This window comes from Tachysurus vachellii, chromosome 3 (assembly GCF_030014155.1).
Source record: "Tachysurus vachellii isolate PV-2020 chromosome 3, HZAU_Pvac_v1, whole genome shotgun sequence".
Taxonomy (NCBI): domain Eukaryota; kingdom Metazoa; phylum Chordata; class Actinopteri; order Siluriformes; family Bagridae; genus Tachysurus; species Tachysurus vachellii.
In genome coordinates, this window is record NC_083462.1 from 27738749 (window position 1) to 27760539 (window position 21791).

General features: G+C 37.0%; 1 protein-coding gene across 1 annotated transcript in view; it reads left to right on the forward strand.

Moving 5' to 3' along the window:
- Window positions 1-21791, forward strand: part of kcnh5a (potassium voltage-gated channel, subfamily H (eag-related), member 5a) — a 67916-nt gene that overhangs the window by 33109 nt on the left and 13016 nt on the right. The window contains exons 9-11 of the mRNA XM_060865026.1: window positions 13172-13371; window positions 14802-15054; window positions 16511-16707. Coding sequence (XP_060721009.1) covers window positions 13172-13371; window positions 14802-15054; window positions 16511-16707 — 650 coding nt within the window. The remainder of the gene's footprint in view (window positions 1-13171; window positions 13372-14801; window positions 15055-16510; window positions 16708-21791) is intronic.

The following is a 21791-nucleotide window of genomic DNA, read 5'->3' on the forward strand; positions in this document are numbered from 1 at the left end:
TTATTGTCATCTTGTTTATACAAGTTCTTTCTCTCTGTTCATACAGACTAGAGTAGGTAATCATTACCAGGAGTTTGTTACATTCTTCCACTGCCAATTTCACTGCACGTCATATAATAAGTACCATATACCTTAAACTTGAGCAGATTTAATGGGTGTTTCTGTCTATTCCTTCACCTCTTACCTATTGTTCTCCTTCTATCTGTGTCAATAAATCTAACACACATGTGCTGTCTCACCAAGTTAAGCTGTATTCAAACTGTTTTTGCTTGGCTGTACAAGTGTGCACCTTAACTGTAGTGATTAAAATGCTCATCTGGCCATCTACAATATCTCAGTGTTTCTGCTGGCTCTTTTGGGAACACCCTGCTGATCACCAGCACTCTCAGATATGACTGGACCTGAATTTTATTCATGATACCCATAATTGGGTATTGCAGAAGTGACTGACAGTCCAAGACATGGAAGATGTAATAGAGGCCATTTCTTGTTTTATACGTGAGTCCGAGTGAGGTACGTTTATCTAGTTAGTACATCAAATTGTGAGAGACAGTTTCATAACTTTCATTGTATAAGAATTGCCCAGGAGAGCATGAAGTCTTTTTTGTACGTTTCCTTCTAGTCAATAGCTTGGTTGTGATCATAAATCAAAGGCAGTATGGGCTTGTTAATTTTGTGCCCAACAGCGATGCATTTCCTGTTAGTCTAAGCATTGATCTGGCCAGAAGACGAGGGCATAGCTTGGCTAATTATAGAACCTGCTCCACCTCTCCTTATGGACTTGTTAACATCACCCACTACATTTCCAATAAGCCATGTCATGAAGCCCCAAGCCACCTTCTGCTCAGAAGGACCTTTGTCTCACCTACATGTCAGAAGGACTAGAACAGGGAAGTCACCGATAAGTACATTGAGCTTAAAGGGCAGAAATAGACTTCAGATAAATTTTGAAATATATAAATGCATAACAAGAATCTGGAATGATGTGTAACGTTTGCTTGGGCGGGTATATGCCGCCAAGCGGGCAGGGAACGTACCAGTCCCAAATATGAGATTCCAGTGCCCATGGATTACAAAAACAGATTATCTAACTACATGACATACATGACACTGTGACTAACTTGGCTATATTGGCCAACATAGTAAACGTAGAACACACACATGACATGCAGTAACAACCCGGTAACATGAACATGGAGCGCACATGACATGCAAACACCACATAACAATGACTCACCACACTCTTAAAACCTGGACCGGTATATAACAAACCTAATCAACCATTAACAAGACACAGGTGGCAACACATGAAACAAAGAGACCTGTCAGCCTGCCATCTAGTGGTCTGGCAGGCAACTGACAGTTCAACACGATGATAGAAATAAGCATACATCCAGCTGCACAATTGAACTTTGATGTGCACATATATGATGATCATCCGAATATGTATCATTATATTCCTCCCTTTCAAGTCAGCATATTTTTATGATCAGAGGACTAAGAATCAGAGAGTCTGTTAATCCCACCTGTATTGCAATAGAAGCTAACCATAAACATTTGTTTTAAATGTCTGTTGTTGACCCACATCTCCACTGTGGATGTAAATCTGTATGTAGATTTAAATTCATAATGAGCAATAGAGTGTAAACAGTGTTGAGGAAACACTTCATGAGATGACAGGGGAAATAAAGGATCCAATAATAATAATAATAATAATAATAATAATAATAATAATAATAATAATAATAATAATAATAATAATATTCTGGGATTACAAATCATTAGAGTATCCATCTTTAGATTCATGCAGTATGAGCATATTGTGAATAGGTGTGATTATGGCTGCACTTCCAGAAATGTGCAGTTTCCAGTAGAGATTATTCACTAAAGCAAGACTGTATCTTAAACCGTTTTTGAAAACTGCAGGATATCCATGTGGGGCCATCCCAAACAGTAGAAGGTGGGTCACAAATGCAGAAAGCACCAAGCAGAATTAGAGCATCAGGATAAATTATAAAGGGCCTGCCCTAAATGGCGAAAATGGCTTAATTTAATGTCAGCAAAGTATTAGTTTTGTGATATTTGCTTAGCTTTTACTTGAAAATTACTTGTGGATAGAAAATTAAAATCTTATTTCATGCAGGGCTGTGTAATAGCTGATGTTGAACTTTGCAAAAGCTAGGATGTGCAGAATTCAAGATGTAACACAAGAAACCCTGTCCTGATCTTACTGCACTTCTTAACATTATGTAAGTCTCCTTACTGTTGTCCCTTTTTTCAACCCAGTTTTGGTCACCTGCCAATTAACAGCCCCCAGCCAGCTTTCACTAAAGCACTATCTGCCATCTTACACATACATCAGCTCACAGATGCCCACAGTTGGCCTGCATTGATAGTGGGGACTGAGTATATCATCCAGCCTACCCAGAAAACACAGACAATTTTGCTTTCTTGGCTTCAGACCCTGGACAGTTGTGGCATTTTCAGGATTCAAGCTTGTGATCTACCTGGACTTTTTCACCCAGGAGCTAAGTAGGTATGACTATTACTGCCGGAAAAAAACATTGCTTAGAAAAACAAACTGAAACAAATTAGTATGAGCGTGTATGAGTATGCTAGACAACACACTTCAATGTGTGTATTGTTTGTCATGATTCAGGTGTAGGTGTATAAATCTGTTCTAAGGCATAACCGTTTGTTAATTATTTGATATCCACGTTTGTGTTTTGTAAACACAATAAATCTTTAAAATGAAATGTATTTTTGCAAGCACACATTATCGAAATATTCAATATGAAATAAGATTAAAAACAAAACCTTTTTTCAGGAAGTACTGCAGGCTGACATAAATATGATATAGTATTCGTACATGTACATGGACATTTTTAAAAAACTTTTACATGATTTGGAGAATGAAACTTCGGGCTGTAGGTGTTTTAATTAGTTTTTTATTGATATTGAAATTTGATGGATTTGCTTGTGTGTGTGTGTGTGTGTGTGTGTATTGTTGGATGTTATTTGTTAAACTCAAACGTGCTTGCATCTGTTAGTCTTGGCCAGGACGGTCTTGTAAAAGAGATTTTTAATCTCAATGTGCTTCTTTCCTGGTAAAATAAAGGTTATAATAATAATAATAATATAACATGTACTTTATTTTGACTCAGGGAGAATGGTATAAAAGTGCTTGTTAGTTTTAGCTCCCCTGTCTTAAAGAAAGAACAGACATCAATTTAAGCTTTCATTTTGATATTCATTCCAGATAATTTGCTTTGATTTAAAGTGGATTATTTTGAATTTAGTTTGAAGTGGAAGTGTTAATAGTGTAAAGCAAGACTGTAGCAATGCTAATTTCTTTCTTGTTCAGATTGTAAGTTCCTGCATCCTATCAGTGAGTCATGTAAGATGATGACACAGGATCAGATAAAATACATTTGATCTTCATTTGAACATCATCATCAAATTGTAAAGCTGCATGTACTGTAACTTACAGCGATGAGTGTCATGAAAGCACATGAGGTACAGTAGATGAAAAAAAATGCTTTTTTTTTCTCCATCAAATGTCTTCAGTGGAGAAACAAAATTCACTGAATTAAACGGACAAAAGGACAGATGGCAGAAGCCTAAGATTAGGGTTTATAGTTTTTAGTGTTTGAATGGGTCACAGCTTTTCTGTTCACCATATTTGTATTTAGATGAAACATGGCATGAAGCCAGTAGGTCATTACAGACGGACAAAAGTCACGACTGCAGCTGCACAAGCATGTATGGAATCGTTTTCTGTGTGTCATTCTTTTCACACCATCTGTGAGATTGTTTGTGATGAAATACAATGCTCAAATCTAATCAAGCTATTGATAGATATTGGATTTGATCCCTCTTATCTAATATCCTGACCAGACATCACTGTTCAAACTCATACTGTAAGTTCTTGGTTTATAGACCAACTCTCAGGCTGCTGGTGCAGCAATGCGGTGTCTGACCTTAGGCCAAACAATATTACCTACAACAAGATTTGCTGAGTTCCCACACATTTTTGAAATTTTAATTCTAATCAATTTTTAAGGAAGTCGAATTGACTTGGACTTATGAACACATTGTATCTGCTCTACACACTGATTAATAACTGGCGAGACATGTTCTTTCCTTTTTATTACTTTTACTGGTAAAGCTGCTATTGTTTTTAAATGAAATTGCTTTTAAGCACATATCAAGCCTGACAGTGTTCTAGATATTGTTCCACGATACTGTGTTAAAACAGCATGTACTCTGTATATACTGTAGGTTCCACATTTTTGCTGGTAGTAAATAGGACTACTCTTTTTGTGGAAGGCAACTGGATTCTCTTGACACTGGTGCCATTGAGATCTTGCAGTCGCTTATCTAACCTGCCCTGTACCTAATGTTATAGGAAATCGCCGTGTTTCAATTTCCCCTTTTGGTGTGTGCATGTGGAGGAGTTCGTCGTGATGTGGTGTTGAAATCGTGGCTGAAGACATTAAGGTTATTGGACAGAATGAGTCAATTCAGTCTGAGGAAGCTGAAGGAAGTCACAGAAGGATAGAGACCACTAAAGATGCTGGGTCGAGTGATTCTTAGCCTCAGGGTCTAAGTGGTGTGTCGATGCTGCATATCGATCTGTATTGTGTTGCAGGGAGAGATGATGTGGTTACTGGGAGAAGAGGCATTTACTGTACAGGAGAGAGAGAGAAATTGTTTGTGGAATTACAGAGAGTAGGCTATAAGCTGAAGATTATTGGTTTAATAAGCATTGCAAAACACAGAACAGGGTGTTGTTCGCTGTGGGGACAATCCTGGTGTGAATAAAAAACAAAACAGCAAGACACTACACTATGGAAAGAGCCAAAGTCTAAGAAACTTTTTTGAGCTTTTTAATACAATTTTCACAGCCATAGTATGGATTAAATACCTCTAATAATCAAAGCATCCCAGTAAGATTAGTACTTTACATGTTGTATAGTATGTCTGAGGAAGCTTTTCTATATACAACTGCTTGAGTATAATCTTGTGTAATGGATGTTTCAGCTGGTCTAGAAACTAATCTGCTCTCAAAGGTCAAACTGGACTGAGAGATTAATCCACCTCTAATGACCTTGCGTACTCTGCTTAAGTGCATCGCAATGACTCCTACACCCCTGACACATGACACCATCACTGACCAAATGCCTGTAAAGCACTACATACAGAAGATTTTATATTCAGGTTAATGCAAAGTGCCATGTTCAGTAGGTACTGTGAAGCATATTTTGGAAAGGCTTACTTTTGTTACAGTTTTTTAATTTTACCTGTTTAAAGCATACCTTAATCTGGTGGCAAAATCAACTGGCACTTAATTTATATGTCAGCACAAATGAACAAAAACAGTGATTATAGTGCTGATGTCTGTTAGAATCAGCCTTGTTGTCGGTTTATGTCAGTTATCATGACGTATTTGTGTACGCATCATATAGTCCTATGAATGCTACCCTTAAGTAAAGAGTTATTTTTTTGTTGTTGTTATAAATATTTCTTTAGAATTGACTTGTTCATAGACAAAACTGCTGGTACAAGCTGTGTCCTGTGTGTAAATAACAGACCCTTTTCTATATCAATAAAGCATTGAGTTGCTTGGCATTGAGATTGAGATTAGAATTGAGATTGCATGACCAAATGACATGGTTGTCACGTTCTTTGGAAATATCTGCTTCGATGATATGAAGCCAGGAGGGAAGTAATGTTGGGAGAATAAGCTCATGCTGATAGAGAGAAGAGAATGATGGACAGAAATGAACTCTGGCTGCAGGCTTTTCTGTAATTACTGCACCCGGGTGAATTAGCCATTTTCCTTGCGGGATGCATGCATCCTTAATACTTATACAGTACTAAACAATGTCAGTTTATCTTTGGACTATTAAATAAAGCCCACTGAGAAATAAACCAACATTAAGACTGACATGACAAGCTACACATTTGCCTAATTGTTAGGGCAGGCATCAATGATTTGCGCTTGAGTTCAAGAGGCTTTGTAGAAAAATATCTTTTAAAATGATTATGCACCATACTTAAGTGCTACTGTACTCTCGTTTGCTTTCTATCTTATGTCGGATACCATACTTTTGTTAATACTGTTAATGAACAGTGAAATAACAGTGCTATTGTGAGATAAAAGCAAGAGGAGCGTGGAAGTGAGCATTTAAATATATAAGTTCACCCAGAGGAAATTGGTTAATTAATAGGCTGCACAACAACTTTGTAGCATTTTGCTTTGTCTTAAACTAGTACATTTCCTTAGGATTTTTTCAGAGAGGTTTAGTATCTCCAGTCCCATGGGGCCTAACAATATGAAACAATCTCTCTGATGATTAATTGGGGGCAGAGGAAGAGAAGATTTCTCGCTTCACTTGATGGAGTTCTGATTTATAATATAGCTCATTTTTACACGTGAAAGTGTCTTTTCATAACAACAAGGATTGTTATTTCCTCAGTAGAACGTGTGAACATCATTATGTATGAAATCTTGATTTTGCTTCTCTGGACTTTTGCCCTTTTCTCAGATTATTTATGCCTTAGTGCGCTTAGCTAAGCGTTGCTGATTTTTTTTTCATAGCTGACGTTTATTAGCGCTGTGTTGCAATAACATCTCATTATATTTATGCTCAGTGACAAGAAAATTAAATCAAACCCAAATAACCATCCAGTTTTAACATTTAGGAAGCACCGTACACATTTCTTCTTTTCCGTGATACCTTTATTGCACGTCTACAAGTAAATGTGATTTGTTCTTTGCATCATGATCTAAAACTACTGTAATGACATTTAGTCTTTGTTTTCAGTCCTTACACCCAGTCAGTATTTTACTTTCTTGTGTGTGCCAGGATTTACTGAGTTATACATTATGTAAAGATAACTGTGTTAACTAAACAGCGTGACAGAAAGACCAGACTGTAGGCCAAGGATGCGCCAGTAAGTTTAAAACACTACTCACACTGCTGTCAGTCTCACAGCTAGGAGGCTGTAGAGAGGAAAAACTCTCAGCAAGACATTTTTTGTGTGTTTTTTATACGGTTATATCGTGCTGTGCTTCATGATCATTCAAGCATTAATCAGCCAATGCACAACATGGATTCTTTACCATATGTCTGCATTTAGCCACATCATTTGCAGTTCATTACTTCAGGTACAATACTGACAAAGTGCACAATACTGGCAAATAATTAATGGTGCTTGCACAAAACTTCGGCGCGTAACTTGTCCCACAGCTTTTGTCCTAGACCCATGAATGAGGTGTCAGATCGACCGGCTCATTGAGGAGAGGTGTGCTATAACTATATAACAGATATATAAGAGATCCAATATAAGAGATCCAACAAACGATGTTCGCACAGCAGACAAAAAAGCGGGCAAAAAAATCCCATAGAAATGAATGGGAAATGAATGGGAAATTTGCACAACATGGACATGTGACATATCAAAACACTCAGAACAATGAGGGGAACTTGCTCACGTGTATTCTGATGACGTCACATGATGTCACGTGATGTCACGTGAAAATCAAAAATTAGCACAACATGGACATGTGACATATCAAAACAATCAGCACGATGAGGGGAACTTGCCACGTGCAAGCACCATTCACATTTTCTTCAGGAAATGTACATTTAGTTTATAATATCGTACAGAAATATTGATAGAGCTGCACACTGTTGGTCATTGTGACATAGTGGGCTTAATTTGAAAAAATATTGTAGCTAGTTTGCGTATAGAGGAGAAATCTCTGTAGACATGTTTTGGATCGGTGACTAAATTATGCATAGAAATTAGGAGATCAACTACTAAGCAAGCACACAATAGCTATACTTGTTAATTCAATAATGTGCAGCTTTTCAATGCTCATAAATAGATAATATGTTTGTAAGACTGGTGCACAATTTGATACATAAATAAAAAACTGAAGCATAACTGAAGAAAACTGAGGTCTAAACATTTGATTCTTTCTTAGAGCTAAATCACCTGCATGCAGTTTAACGTTGGGAGCTTTTTTCTGAGCAGTGGTGTCTGAGGTGTCCAAAAGCATCAAGAGCAAAAAACCAACACAAAGATTTGACTTCTGTCAGAAAAAATCTGGACAGAAAGGATAGAAAATATGGATTAATGAAGCAGAGCTTTTTTCTTTGCTATCAAATGCTTGACATTGATGATGATATTACAGGGGAATATTCTCAATCTGTATAAGTATCTCTGTTGATATCCAAGAGAAAATTTATTGTATTTATAACAGCATATAAAATATATCCCAGTGTCCATTTAACTTGTCACCCATTGCTAAATCCTATAACCAGCTGATGGGTTGAGACCACATAATAAACCAGTCCACAGCTGGTCATAAAGTAAACGTTTAATTGCCACGCTCCAGTCAGGATTAGAAATTTGCTATGTATACACTGGTGTGTATCTGAGTGTGTATTTGTGCCAATCCAGCAGACTCGCTGAGTTAGAGCCGTACTCAGCAAAATCTTCTGTATTCGGCCTCTGGCACCTCGACAGGCTTTGAGAGCCTGAGGGATTTGAGAGCATCACTTCAAAAATGCCCTCTAGGGCTCATTTTAATGTCTGAGAAAACAGGACACTGTGAGCTGGCCGTAGAGCAGCTTACAAACTGTATGTTCCCTTTATTCTCTACTTTATTTGTACCATCCATGCCTGAGTGTTGCTTTTTTTGTCCTAATGTATTTATTATGCTTTGTGGTAGAAGTAGCTGGGTTTATGAACAAAGATGAGTTTGTAGGGTTACTTCTGCCAGTGTGTGCTTTCTGCATGTACTGTATCTGTCTCAGGAATGTGAACTAGCTGACAGCACAGTATGCTGGAGTAGTGACTCAGCCTGCTAAATATTACATTGGAACTTGGATATTAATCAGGGAATTATTACAAGCTCTCCACTTGTGGGCATACTGTCGTTACAAGACAACCATGAAACTTTTATGCACTAATTTCAGCTAATCCAAAATGTGCCTTTAGGGCTATCATAAAGCATGAGTTTCAAGCTGAAAGTGAAATGTTAAAGTGAAAGTCTGTTTAAATTGCAAAAGATGTTATATTCAGGCTGTTCGGGCTGTTGAACAAATAAAATCCAAACTCAACATCGGCTATTGTCTCTTTCACCTGTATTATGGGTTCATCAAGGGTTCTTTGGATGGATAATGGATAATTTTAAACAGTTTCTACTTTAGAACCATTAACCTTTTGTGCAAAGGACATTTTGTTGCAGGCCTTTGCATAGATGCCAAGCTCAGTTATTTGTCAATGTCCAGAGAAAAAGTGCCACTAGTGATATTAGCACATACTACTTGTTCAACTCTTCTACTCTGTGGGCTTTTTCCATGTCTCAGGCAAAAGGTTTCTGACTGTGTTTGTGTAACCTTTGAAATGCTAGTGGTAGCAATTAACATTAATCTGTGGTTGATCCCTGCCTAATTACGTAGCTTATTAGACCTTTACAAGCACTGGACTCTGAAGTGGCTTGCTTTTGTACGGAAATCAGTTTGGCTTAGTGGGATTGCGTATTTGTGTTTTTTTTTCTGCTGATGGTCCTCTAATGCATGCATCATATTCATTCATTCATTCATTCATTCATTCATCTTCTACCGCTTATCCGAACTACCTCGGGTCACGGGGAGCCTGTGCCTATCTCAGGCGTCATCGGGCATCAAGGCAGGATACACCCTGGACAGAGTGCCAACCCATCGCAGATGCATCATATTGTATAAGCTAATATGAAAATAACAGCTTTAGTTCTGCATAAAAAGTGAATTATTGGTTCATTGTTGATCAGCATTGTTGTTCATTGCCAAATGACATGACACACTACATTAAAACAAATGCTATCACTCTTGCATCACCATGTGCTTGCGTCACCATGTGTAACAGCTTAGTGGTTCGGTTCCATTCACAACAAACACCAAGAACTGTTAGTTCAACTCAGTGTAAACAAAGTCCATGATTTCTATAGTGCATAGCTACAAATCATCAAAAAAACAAAATGCTTTCTTTCGAATCATTCTGGATATTAATTATCACTGGATAATTATTGACTGGAGGTTATTTGATGAGATTGTGTGCAGAGGATGATGGGAATCGTAACATGCAACCTTAGGAGCATTTGAAGGGGAAATTAAACTATAAAAATGTTTAAAGTTGGTATACTGACTCTCTCTGTAGCTTACTGGAAAGCTAACTAGTTACAAGGGTAAATCTGGACCAGTCAAAAAGCTCCTAAGAATTTAAGATTTAAGTTTACGATTTAAATTTACAAGTCACTACCTTTACTATTGAAATTCTAACACAGATCACATGATCACAGCTCCAGGACCCCTGGGTTGATTCATGTGAGTTTTCTCTGCAATCTCTGGTTTCTTTTATCCTGCCAAAAGATGTCAGTGGATAGGCTAAGATAAACTGATGAGTGCATGAATGTGTGTGGTGCTCTGTGATAGACTGGTCATACTGTAAATCTATATTCCTAGCTTGTGTCTAGTGTTCTCCAGATATAGGCTTCACAGTCACTGGAGCCTGAACAGATTTAAAGTTGTTACTGAAAGAGAGTGATCTTGGAAAACACACAATATAGTTATATTTCTATTTATGGTTCTATTTGGAACCCTTCCTTGAATCTGGAGGATTCAGCTTGCAGTTGCAGTCATGTGCATATTATTTTGGTCCTGCGTAGCCTGCTGTTTTTATTACTAACCGAATAGAAGCTAGTCTCTAACAGAGGGAGACTGTAATCAGATCTAACACCCAGCGTACTGTCAATTTTGTTTCTTTCCTTTTTGGTCTATGACACATTTGTGTCTTTTTATATTTAGCTTCTCTGCCTTTAAACTCTTTCGATTGCACCAGTAAACATACTGGAAATAACACAAGCACAGAGCTCAGCAACTATTTTGGTCTAGGTTTGTTCCCATGGAAACATCCTAAGGCCCACTAAAGTTGCATATTGAAAAAATATGTATGTCATTTTTATTAGTGTTTTGCACCTTATTCAATTATTATTGAAAGGATACATTCGGGGGCACGGTGGCTTAGTGGTTAGCACGTTTGCCTACATTGATAAATAAAAAATAGCTATGGATTAAAAACATAGGTTGATAACTTTTAGCCAGTGTTGATATACCAGTTGACCAGATTTAGATTGCAGAGCTGTAACTGAAATGTATTTAATAATAGTCAACCTTGATTATTGCTGATTATTCCTTAAAAAATAAAACATGGTTACTCTGATAAATTGTTTTGAGCTTATCTGAAGTTAAATTTAATCTTCTGGGCTCTTTTATTCATTGTATGTGCTACAAACAAAAATCAACTTTGGAACTATGGATTTTTTTCCTCCAGCAGTGCAAATCTTATGTATTTTTTAATACTGACTGCTCGATTAAGTGGCCACACAGAGTGTGAGTGCATCACTGTATTGGTTAGTCATAGTAAAGACATACTGTAGTTGTGGGAAAAAAATCAGTCACAGTTTTTGGAGTGTATCTTGTTGCTGAATGACAAAAACAAACCCAATGTAACATCCGATTTTTACTCATCTCACTAACAGAAATATGATTCTAACAGTTTGACATCATGATTCATAAACAAATATGGCTTGAAAAGTTTGCTTGTCAGGCAACTCCCACATCTCAGAGAATGCTGTTTCTATAAATGCTCCACATCCATCTCTCTCTCTCTCTCTCTCTCTCTCTCTCTCTCTCTCTCTCTCTCTCTCTCTCTCTCTCTCTTTCTTCTCTCTCTCTCTCTCTCTCTCTCTTGTGCTCACTTTCACACACACACACACACACACACACACACACACTCACTTACTCACTCACTGACACACTCACACACTCACTCACTAACTCACATACTCACTCACTCACTCACTCACTCACTCTCGCTCTCTCTCTCTCTCACACACACACTCTCTCTCTCTCTCTCTCTCTCTCTCTCACACACACACACATACACACACACTCTCACACATTTACAGTACTCACTCACTCACTCACACACACACACACTCACTCACACACTCACTCACACACACTCACACACTCACTAACTTACACACTCACTCACACACACTCACTCACTGACACACTCACTCACTAACTTACACACTCACTCACTCACTCACTCACACACTCACTTACTCACTCACACACTCACTCACACACTCACGCACTCTCAAACAAAAGTGAAGTAAATTCTCAGCTTATTGTTTACCAAACCGTCTGATTGTGTACTGTTTCTCCATAGTTGTTTTTTTTTGGAATACTCTCTCTCTAGTCTTTTTTGTTTGTCGTCTGACCTCCGCCTGTTTCTGATAATGAAGTTGCCTTATGATTTGGATTTGTTTGATTGTGGTTGTCAGAATAATCTTTCTCTGCATTTGCATCCATTTCCACCTACCTTTACTGACACAGATCTCATTTTTTCAAAGAGATTGAATTTGAGATGCCTATCTAGGCAATTCTCATATTGCAACTGAGAAAGCTGATGCTATCTTAAAACAACTACGGAGCCAGTGATATGACATGGTGCTTATTTTTTATTGTACCACAGCATGGCTGAATAATACCATACTAATAAACTATAAGAATATTTTGTTTCTATAGTAACAGCTCAATCACCTGGACTTACTTTAGATGATGGATGTACCACATACTCGAATCATAAAAATAAACATATTTTTAACAGAGACCTTTTTTAAAAAAAGCTTTTGTATTGTTTATGTGTAGACATTTATGTAGCATTTATAAAAAGAGTCACATCTTTGGAGTAAAATCTTGTCAACAAAATAAAATGGTGCATTTATATCTCATTAACCTCAAGAAAAAAGGTGATGCTGGGGAAAGAACAAGTGTTTATTATAATATAAATAATACAAATAAATACATTATCTTAGGGATATTCAATAATATTAAAATATAAAAAATGATCACCATCACACCCTAACATTTTATGATATAATCTTTTCATGCCGTTCCTCAAGACTTCAATATTAAGTCCTATGATTTAAAGCTTAAAATAAAGGGTCAGATACTTACTATTCATTAGTGAATCTTCTGTAAGTAGCATTTGGAGTGGCTTTCCACCTTACTAAACACCTTTGCTGTCCATCTTTCTTTCACAGCTCTCCTGTATGCCACCATCTTTGGAAACGTGACCACTATTTTCCAGCAGATGTATACCAATACCAACCGCTACCACGAGATGCTAAACAATGTACGGGATTTCCTGAAGCTCTATCAGGTGCCTAAAGGACTGAGTGAAAGAGTAATGGACTACATCGTCTCCACATGGGCCATGTCAAAAGGCATCGACACAGAGAAGGTCAGAAAGCCTCAACCTTTTCATTTTGAGTGGTACATTTATATCAAATATGTACGTTAGTATCTGTTCAACCTAATTAAATAAAACTAGCCATTTTCAAATTCAGTAGGTCATGGTGACCAGATCCAATTAATACCAGAAAAGAAGCTCTTTTCTTTAATGTCTCTGGTGGAAATTAAAAAAAGGATGGCTTTTTAAGCTTTTCTAAAGGATTTGTGCAAAAACAAGAAAGGTTCTGCTGAGGTTGGTGAGATGAGATTGAATCCCCTTAGAAACCTTCATGATCGTCACAGTCTATGGATTTAAGCTGCTGAATACATCACTTCTCTTTGCCACTTAGAGTAACATAGCGACACACACACACACACACACACACACACACACACACACACACACACACACACACACGTTTCTTAATAATCCCGCATCTTGTTTTTTTAAAAAGTTGTGATGAATGAATAAGTTTAATGAATGTTGTATTTAATTAGGATTAAATCACATGAGTAAATATGCAGCTGTCTGAGTTTGTCATATTGTAAGAATGAGTTAGTTTAACCATATTCATGACATTATAACCGAAGAGTGTTTAGTGAAGTCAAAACCTTCATCAGTGGTATGCATCAGGTTTTTATAACTGTCTACTGTAAATCAATAAAAAAAAGGTCATAATACAATAAAAATAATCTCTATGTTGCTTAACTCATTAACATTAACTCATGTTGACAACTTAAAAATGTTATATCTGGCACAGTACTGATTGGTCCTAAGTGATAATGTTTTTTTTTAAGATTAGTATGATAACAATTATAGTAATTATTATAGGGCTTTAACTTAAATATCCTCGATAAGAAACATATGCCTATTGTTAGCATTAAAGTGCACCTGTTATCTTAGTCAGCATTTTTCAGTTGCTAAATAATGTTCAGCAGAAATTCTGGAATTTTATTCCTCTCCTATTTATTCTTGCTATTAAAAAAAAAAGTCTTTCGGTTGACGGTTGATTTAATTATTGTGCTACACTGCACCAAAATGAAATATTCATGTCCACTAAGAAAATCCAAATCGCTTCCAGATACGGACAGCAGCTGAGCAATTTTCTCTCGTCTTTTGGCACGAGTACAATCCAAGGAGCTAAATCTCTGACCACAAGTGCAGCACTTGTCCTGTACATAAATTCTGTACACACTGATACACGGCTGTATTACACTGCACTTTTTTTGACTTGTGTATATTATTGGCGTGACTCTTGCTGAATTGTCTCTTTCTTATATTTTATTGCTGCCATCAAATTGCATTGAGTCAGTGAGAGTCTCCACTTCTCCACTCATTACACAGTGTTGATTCACTGTCTCATCCATCCTGATTCACATGCCTCAACTGCAGTGTGTCACTACACTGCCATGACATTCATACCTTCTTCTTTCTCCTAGGTGCTGTCTATCTGTCCAAAAGACATGCGGGCGGACATTTGCGTTCACCTTAACCGCCAGGTGTTTAATGACCATCCTGCCTTCCGGCTGGCAAGTGATGGCTGTCTGCGCTCTTTAGCTGTGGAGTTCCAGACCACACACTGCGCACCAGGAGACCTCATCTTCCATGCAGGAGAGAGTGTTGACACGTTATGCTTTGTGGTGTCCGGCTCGCTTGAGGTCATTCAGGATGATGAGGTTATTGCCATTCTTGGTAAGTCACTCTTGTGGCATATATATATATATATATATATATATATATATATATATATATATATATATATATATATATATAATGATTTGACACACGTTTAGTGGCTGTGACTGCAGGCAGCATACACACTGTTGAATTTCAGCAAGAAAAAAAATTCTTCTAAGAAAACCTGCCCCTGGCTCAGCATACTGATTAATTGAGCTTTAACAGCATAGGGAAATCTTGTTAGGAAGCTTTTTTTGTGCCATTTCCGTGAATCCCACTGAAATGGAGAATTTGTGTTCTCATATATTATATTCCAGGAAGCACAGATCCGCATAATTACACAAAGTACAAGTATGCTGAAAGATTTAAAGAAATTTGTACTCTCTCTAGAACTTGCCTTGTATCTTTTACTCTGTAAGGAAGTTCATAGAATATACAGGGTTGTCTTTCACTTTCACACTCAAACTTTTTGATGCATAGCCCTTGTTTGCCTAAAGGTTACCTTCCAAGCCAAGTACAAAACCCTTATAGAGACCATAGTGAATTATGCATTTTGCTGCTTTTCATGCATAATTATTCCGCATAATTGATTTATGATGACACCTGTGCTCTGGCCAATGCAGTTTAACTGTACCAAGGATTGTGCACACTTGATCCTGTAGACATACAGTAGAAAGATGAATATGAGGCCAAGTGTAATTTTTGAACTCCCAAAATTACTAAATTACATACATGAGACATTTATGAGACCCGGCTTGTGTTTACTAATTCAGTATCATTGTTTTTCTTCTTTATCATTTGTTAGCAATTTAATGAAGATTATTAAGGCAATAAGTGCAGCATTGGGAGATTCGGCCAAGCTCCAAACCATAAGAACAGAGGAATACTGTGTCTCTTTCTAGCACACATGCACACATATTTATTATTGTGAAAGCAATGTTTATCGCATGCTTTAATAGAGAAGGCAACACTCTGTAATGGTTATAGCCTCTTGACATAAAACTATGATGTGCCCGCTATGACTTCTCTATTTTTATTGAATGACATCACATTAGGTGTGATTGGATGCAGCAGAAAAGAACTTAAAGTCTCGTTGTTCTAATGGGGTAGCAGATCAGATGCTCTCCTGCCTTAATGATTATGAAATGAAATAAAATGGGAACGCTGTGTTTTAATTATGCTCGAGGCACTTACTTGAACCCACCACTCTGAACCTGCTGAGCTCCTAATGATGCCACTTGTCAAAAGATACCAGTGTACGTTGCAGGAAAGCAGATTACGGCTGAGCCCAAAGAAAGTCCATTTTAGACTTAAGATCTAGGCTCTTAATAGAAACTTTGTGTTCATATTAAAATTTGCTAACATGCCTGTAGAGTTGGTTACATTTCAGCAACTAATGTCAGTACTAATTATAGAGTCATGTTTTGATTATTCTTTTCGATTTTTTTTGCCAATATGTTATTTTTTGCAGGTAAGGGTGATGTGTTTGGTGATGTTTTCTGGAAAGAGACCACGCTTGCTCATGCATGTGCCAATGTGAGGGCGCTGACTTACTGTGACCTGCATGTTATCAAGAGAGAGGCCCTGCTGAAAGTGCTGGAATTCTACACAGCTTTCGCCAACTCCTTCTCACGTAACCTCATACTCACCTGCAACCTCCGGAAGCGGGTAAGGCAACACATACAGATAACCACAAATGGTCCTCGTGTAATTATATTAGACTGATGTTGTGCTCGCAAACAGCAGATTTATTTATTTTTCTTAGTGTCATCAGCCAAAAATCTGCCTCTGGTTTGCAGTCTGTCCTCATATGAACTTGTGGCATGATGGCATGTAGTCCTATGTTGTTATTGGGACTGAGACTGATGGGGCAGAGCCTTCAGGCCCACTTATGGCTTTGAAACTTGGTCTCATGCTGGTTAAGCACATGAATGATTCATTTAGATTGAAAGCCTTCATAGACTGCTGAGCAGTGTGGCTTCAGAATTGAACAGAATTTATTAATAACTTAAAGACTTCAACAGTTAAAGACTACTAAATGTTTCAACTGCATATTATTTTTCTTTTTGGTAGCAAAAATAAAGAGGTAAAATATACAGTACCAGAGTAAATTAGACTAAAATTGTCTAAACACTATATGGCCTAATGTATGTGGACACCTGATCATCTCAGCCATATATAGTTCTTCCCAAAACAGCACCCAATTTTTTAATGTCTTTGCATGCTGTGGAAGTACTGTTTCCATACACTAGAACTAAGACACCCAAACCTGTTCTAGCATGACTATGCAACTGTGCACAAAGCAAGGCTTATAAAAAATGGTTTGCCAAGATTCCAGTGGAAGAACTAAAGTGTCCTGCACACAGCTCTTTCCTCAACCTCACTGAACACTTTGATGAGCCTGATGATCTTGTGTGAAATCCCCACAGCCAACTCCTCCAAAGTGGAGGTTATTATACTAGTAAAGGTGGGGTTAACTCTATAATGGGGCATCATACTTTTAGTCATATAGTGTATAATGTTAAAACTGTAAAATCTGATACGGCCATCTGTGTGTTTCAGTTGGATTCCTTCTTTCTGATATAATAGTTTTCATAACCTTAGCTGTTGCCTTCTTTCTATTAACTGGACTGAAGAGAAATGTCCAGAGACAGCTAGAAGAAAGCATATTTACTGTAACATATGCAGCCTTTAATTTGTTGCCTATCATGAGATATCTTTGGCTATCCATTTTTAAACTCACTGACATAAACATTATAATAATAATTAAAACGAGTTAATTATGTGCCATAAGATCTATATCCTTAATACTTAACAATTAATACATTTTAAGAAACACATAATAGCCCGTTGCATTAAATTTTGAGTACAGATAAAACCTTCTACCAACCTGTGACTCATTCTAGATGTAGGTTGCCATGTACATAATGCCTAAACATAAAATAGTAGGAGTGCTGGTGTGTTCCTGTGTGTGTTGAAAGTACGTTGTGTTCAGAGGGACATTCTGCATCATGTGTAGGTTAAAAGGAGTATAAAGTAAAAACTAACAATCATGAGATATGAGTTGAAGTTGGCTTTGTGTTGTGTATATCTGTGTTTAAGGCAGTGACATAGGCAGAGATGATGTGGCTCTAATAAAAAGAAATACCCCCTACAAACCATAGCCTGAATAAACCATGAGTCTAATCACTTAGAAGGACATGCAGACTACCCATAAACACAACCTTATTCTTACTACCTGTATGCACCATGTTAAACACTTTTTTATACACTACATGTGATTAACCTAATGAACATTTACAATAACACAAAAATATGGTCAAATGTGATTGGGTGCATGAATTTATTCTCACACTGGCAAACATAATACTCATCAGTTCTTTATGCCACTTAGATAAAAGCCTTCTATTTCCCACTTCCATAGCTGAGCAGCTTTTATCTATGAGCTGTCACTCAAAACCTCTCACCATGCACCATTTGCCCTGGTCAGTGGCTTTTTGCAACACCCTCTATGGTGTGACTCTCTTTATCATTTCTCAATGTGTCCTTGCTGTGAGAGAACGGCTCAGTGAAAGCATACGAAATATCTCCGCAGTGAAAGGCTAGCTGTGAAAGAGCTCCAAAACCTTAAACTTCCATTGTGTATTGATTTATAGGCAGTCCAGTTCCTTTTATGGACAAAACAACTCTCAAACTTTTGAGTCACGGGAGCCAGAATGCTTGTATCTTCAGTCATCAGGCAGCGGCCAGAACCAGAGCTGGTATAAACTTGGATCTTGAATCTCGCTCGGTTGAAAATGATTTATAGTTCTTGTCTTTTATAGCTCATGGATGGGCTCACATCATACTCCCATATACTGTATGCTCACTGTGATATGTCATTGACTTTTTATTTAGCAGATAACAATTTTAATACTTGATTTTACAGTGTACAATTATAATATACTTTGTAAATTTAACACAGTTTAATCAGTGGTAGGAAAAACTCAGAGGACTGGATCTTTAGTGGGTCAACAGAAAATATATTGATGCTATGGCCAGCAGTCCAAGAGTGCATGATTTACTTTGCTCTAAGTGTGGAAAGGAAAGCATCATCTACAAGCATATTTGGCTGCAAAGTGTTTTATCTTGTCTTGTCTTTTATTATTAATTTTAAAAACAGCCACCTCATTGTTTAATCATTATTCACTGAGGTTTGGGGTTTAAGACCTAATTCGAGAAATGAGGCTCTACTGATGGCCTTCTCTCTTGCTTGATTTACAAGACATCTTCTTGGAACTGCCCCTTTTCCTGTCAATAAGCTGAACAACACAGGTTCATCATTCTAACCATTACTGTAAATGAGAAGACAGAGAATTGCCCTTTCAGCAACAAGGGGAAAGACTAAGACCGGAGAAACACGCACATCTGCAGAAGTAGTAAAAGGGAGGATATGTGCTTGCTATATCATCTGTCTCAAGTGTCCTAAAAGATGATTTCATGGATATGGCATACAGTAGGTCCTGATTTTAAGAACCTGTGCATCTGTGAGTGCCTTAAAAACTAAGGTTAAATCGTTGATGCTGAAAGCGCAGCTACTTAGTTCTATATAAACGCATGTACACATGTCTTTTGGAGCTCCAGGAGCACATGGATTTTGAGAAATGTGTATGGAAATGGAGATGGAAATAGCTGCACATCCTGACCCTATGCATTGGCTAAGCAAGCAAGACTTTATTGTGAGTTGATCCTTCCACCCACTGCAGCAAACAATTTGACAGCTAGTCTATAAATGCAGTTATTGCATTCCCATTTATTTGTGCAGGACAAGTATTATTATGGCTGTGATTGTGTAGAGATCAGTTTAACTACAGCACTAGAGTGAAATTCAGCTTCTTCTGACAGCTGAAACAAGCAGTTATATTTTCTCAAATGAACATATAATTTATTATGAACCAAATGTTATTTATTCTATTGCATAGTGCATACAGTTTACAGATTTTTTTTAAAATATGCACGAAGATACTCTGAGGCCATAAATTACTAAAGGTTTGTATGTGCAAAATGAAAAATACAATTAAAAAATAGATAATTTAATGATCAACATGATTATGAAGGACTGTCTCTTTTGAATGAACATTACATTTAATGCATTCGATCATTTAGCCAGTTTGACATTTAATACAGTTTTAATTCCAATACAAAATTTCAGATTAAAAAGAAATTTTGATTATCCTTCTTTTTCCAAAACGTGCCTTTTTTTCTCCTGCCATATTGAACAATATTCAGATTGATTACTCCATCAATTTTGGCTGATACTTCGAAATCCCAAGTATGCACTGATCTCCAAACAAAGTGCTGTAATTTATGCTGTTCTAAATGGCACAGCCTCCACCATAGCTATACACTCCTTCAGATGGTGAGCTCCATCTTCACCCATTCAGTATGGGCCTTCCAAAGGATGCCTTAATAAGGAGGAATGGATCTGTGAATCTGATTGAGACTATAATAGATCTCTCTGCGGTCGCTAGCGGCAGGTGCTAATCTGATGATTGGCCTGCTGTGCAGTGGGAGGTGCTGTACGCAGTCTAGCTGGGCTGCTAATATCACTCTGTAAGGATTGAGTAGGGGCAGGATGGAGAATGAAGTAAGCTTTTCTGAGTGGATGCAGTGGGTTGAATAAAGTATAAATACCTGCCAATCTCATTAATAAAGAGTCTCACATTTTTCTTAAAAAAAAAAAGAAGCAATTTTTTTAAGCAACTTCAGACTTTACCCTACACTTCAAAGAATCATATAGAGAGATTTGGTGGGCATTTTTACATTACATTATCACAGCTTAATATAGCATAGCATAAAGTATGCTTTGGATGAAAAAGACAACTAGAATATATATATATATATATATATATATATATATATATATATATATATATATATATATATATGTATGTTTTTAAATGAATTGGAAACCAGTGACACATAAGGAAGCAGGATGGCTATTTATTTATATAGAATTTGTTTATTTAATTTTGACAGGGATATATAATACATTTGTCTTTTATTTTGATGATATATAAAAGAGGCTAAATAGTATAATATCATTTCATATGAATATATGCTACCTGTCACTGGACACACCTGATCCCAGAGGTTTTCACCATTTAAAGTATTCTCTATTATTTTACAATAATAATAATGAAGAAAATTCAACATACAGAATTATGGAGTAGGAGTTGTACACGTATTTTGTATTTAACAGTATTCCTGATGAAACTTTGCACACTCTTTTCCACCAGCTCATAATGGAGCGTTTCTTAACGTTAGCTTGCTCCTCTGTGTTTCTACTAGATGTAAAAGTTCTCAGTTGTAAATGTTGGTGGATAAAATTACATTTTAATTAAAAGATTCAAAAGTTTATATTTGATGTAAATATATTATATTGAGACACCCCTGTATCACATAGAATTTCGATCATTACACCTCTACATAGACAAATGCCTGCTATACTGTACACGCTTCAGTAATACCTTGCTGACTAATATACAGGTTACATGGGTTTGTGACCTCAGAGAAAATTAATTTGATATCTGTCTTATATAAAGCGCTGCACCATGTGAACCTCAGTACCAATTTGCTCATGTCAAGCTGGCTTTGTGTCTGTCCTTCTTACTTTGTGAGCTACTGTAGAACACTGGAGGCACTTCAGGTGCCCTGAATTTCTCTTAATTATGATGAAATGTTAACTGGGTTGGAAAATGCCATTTGGGAAC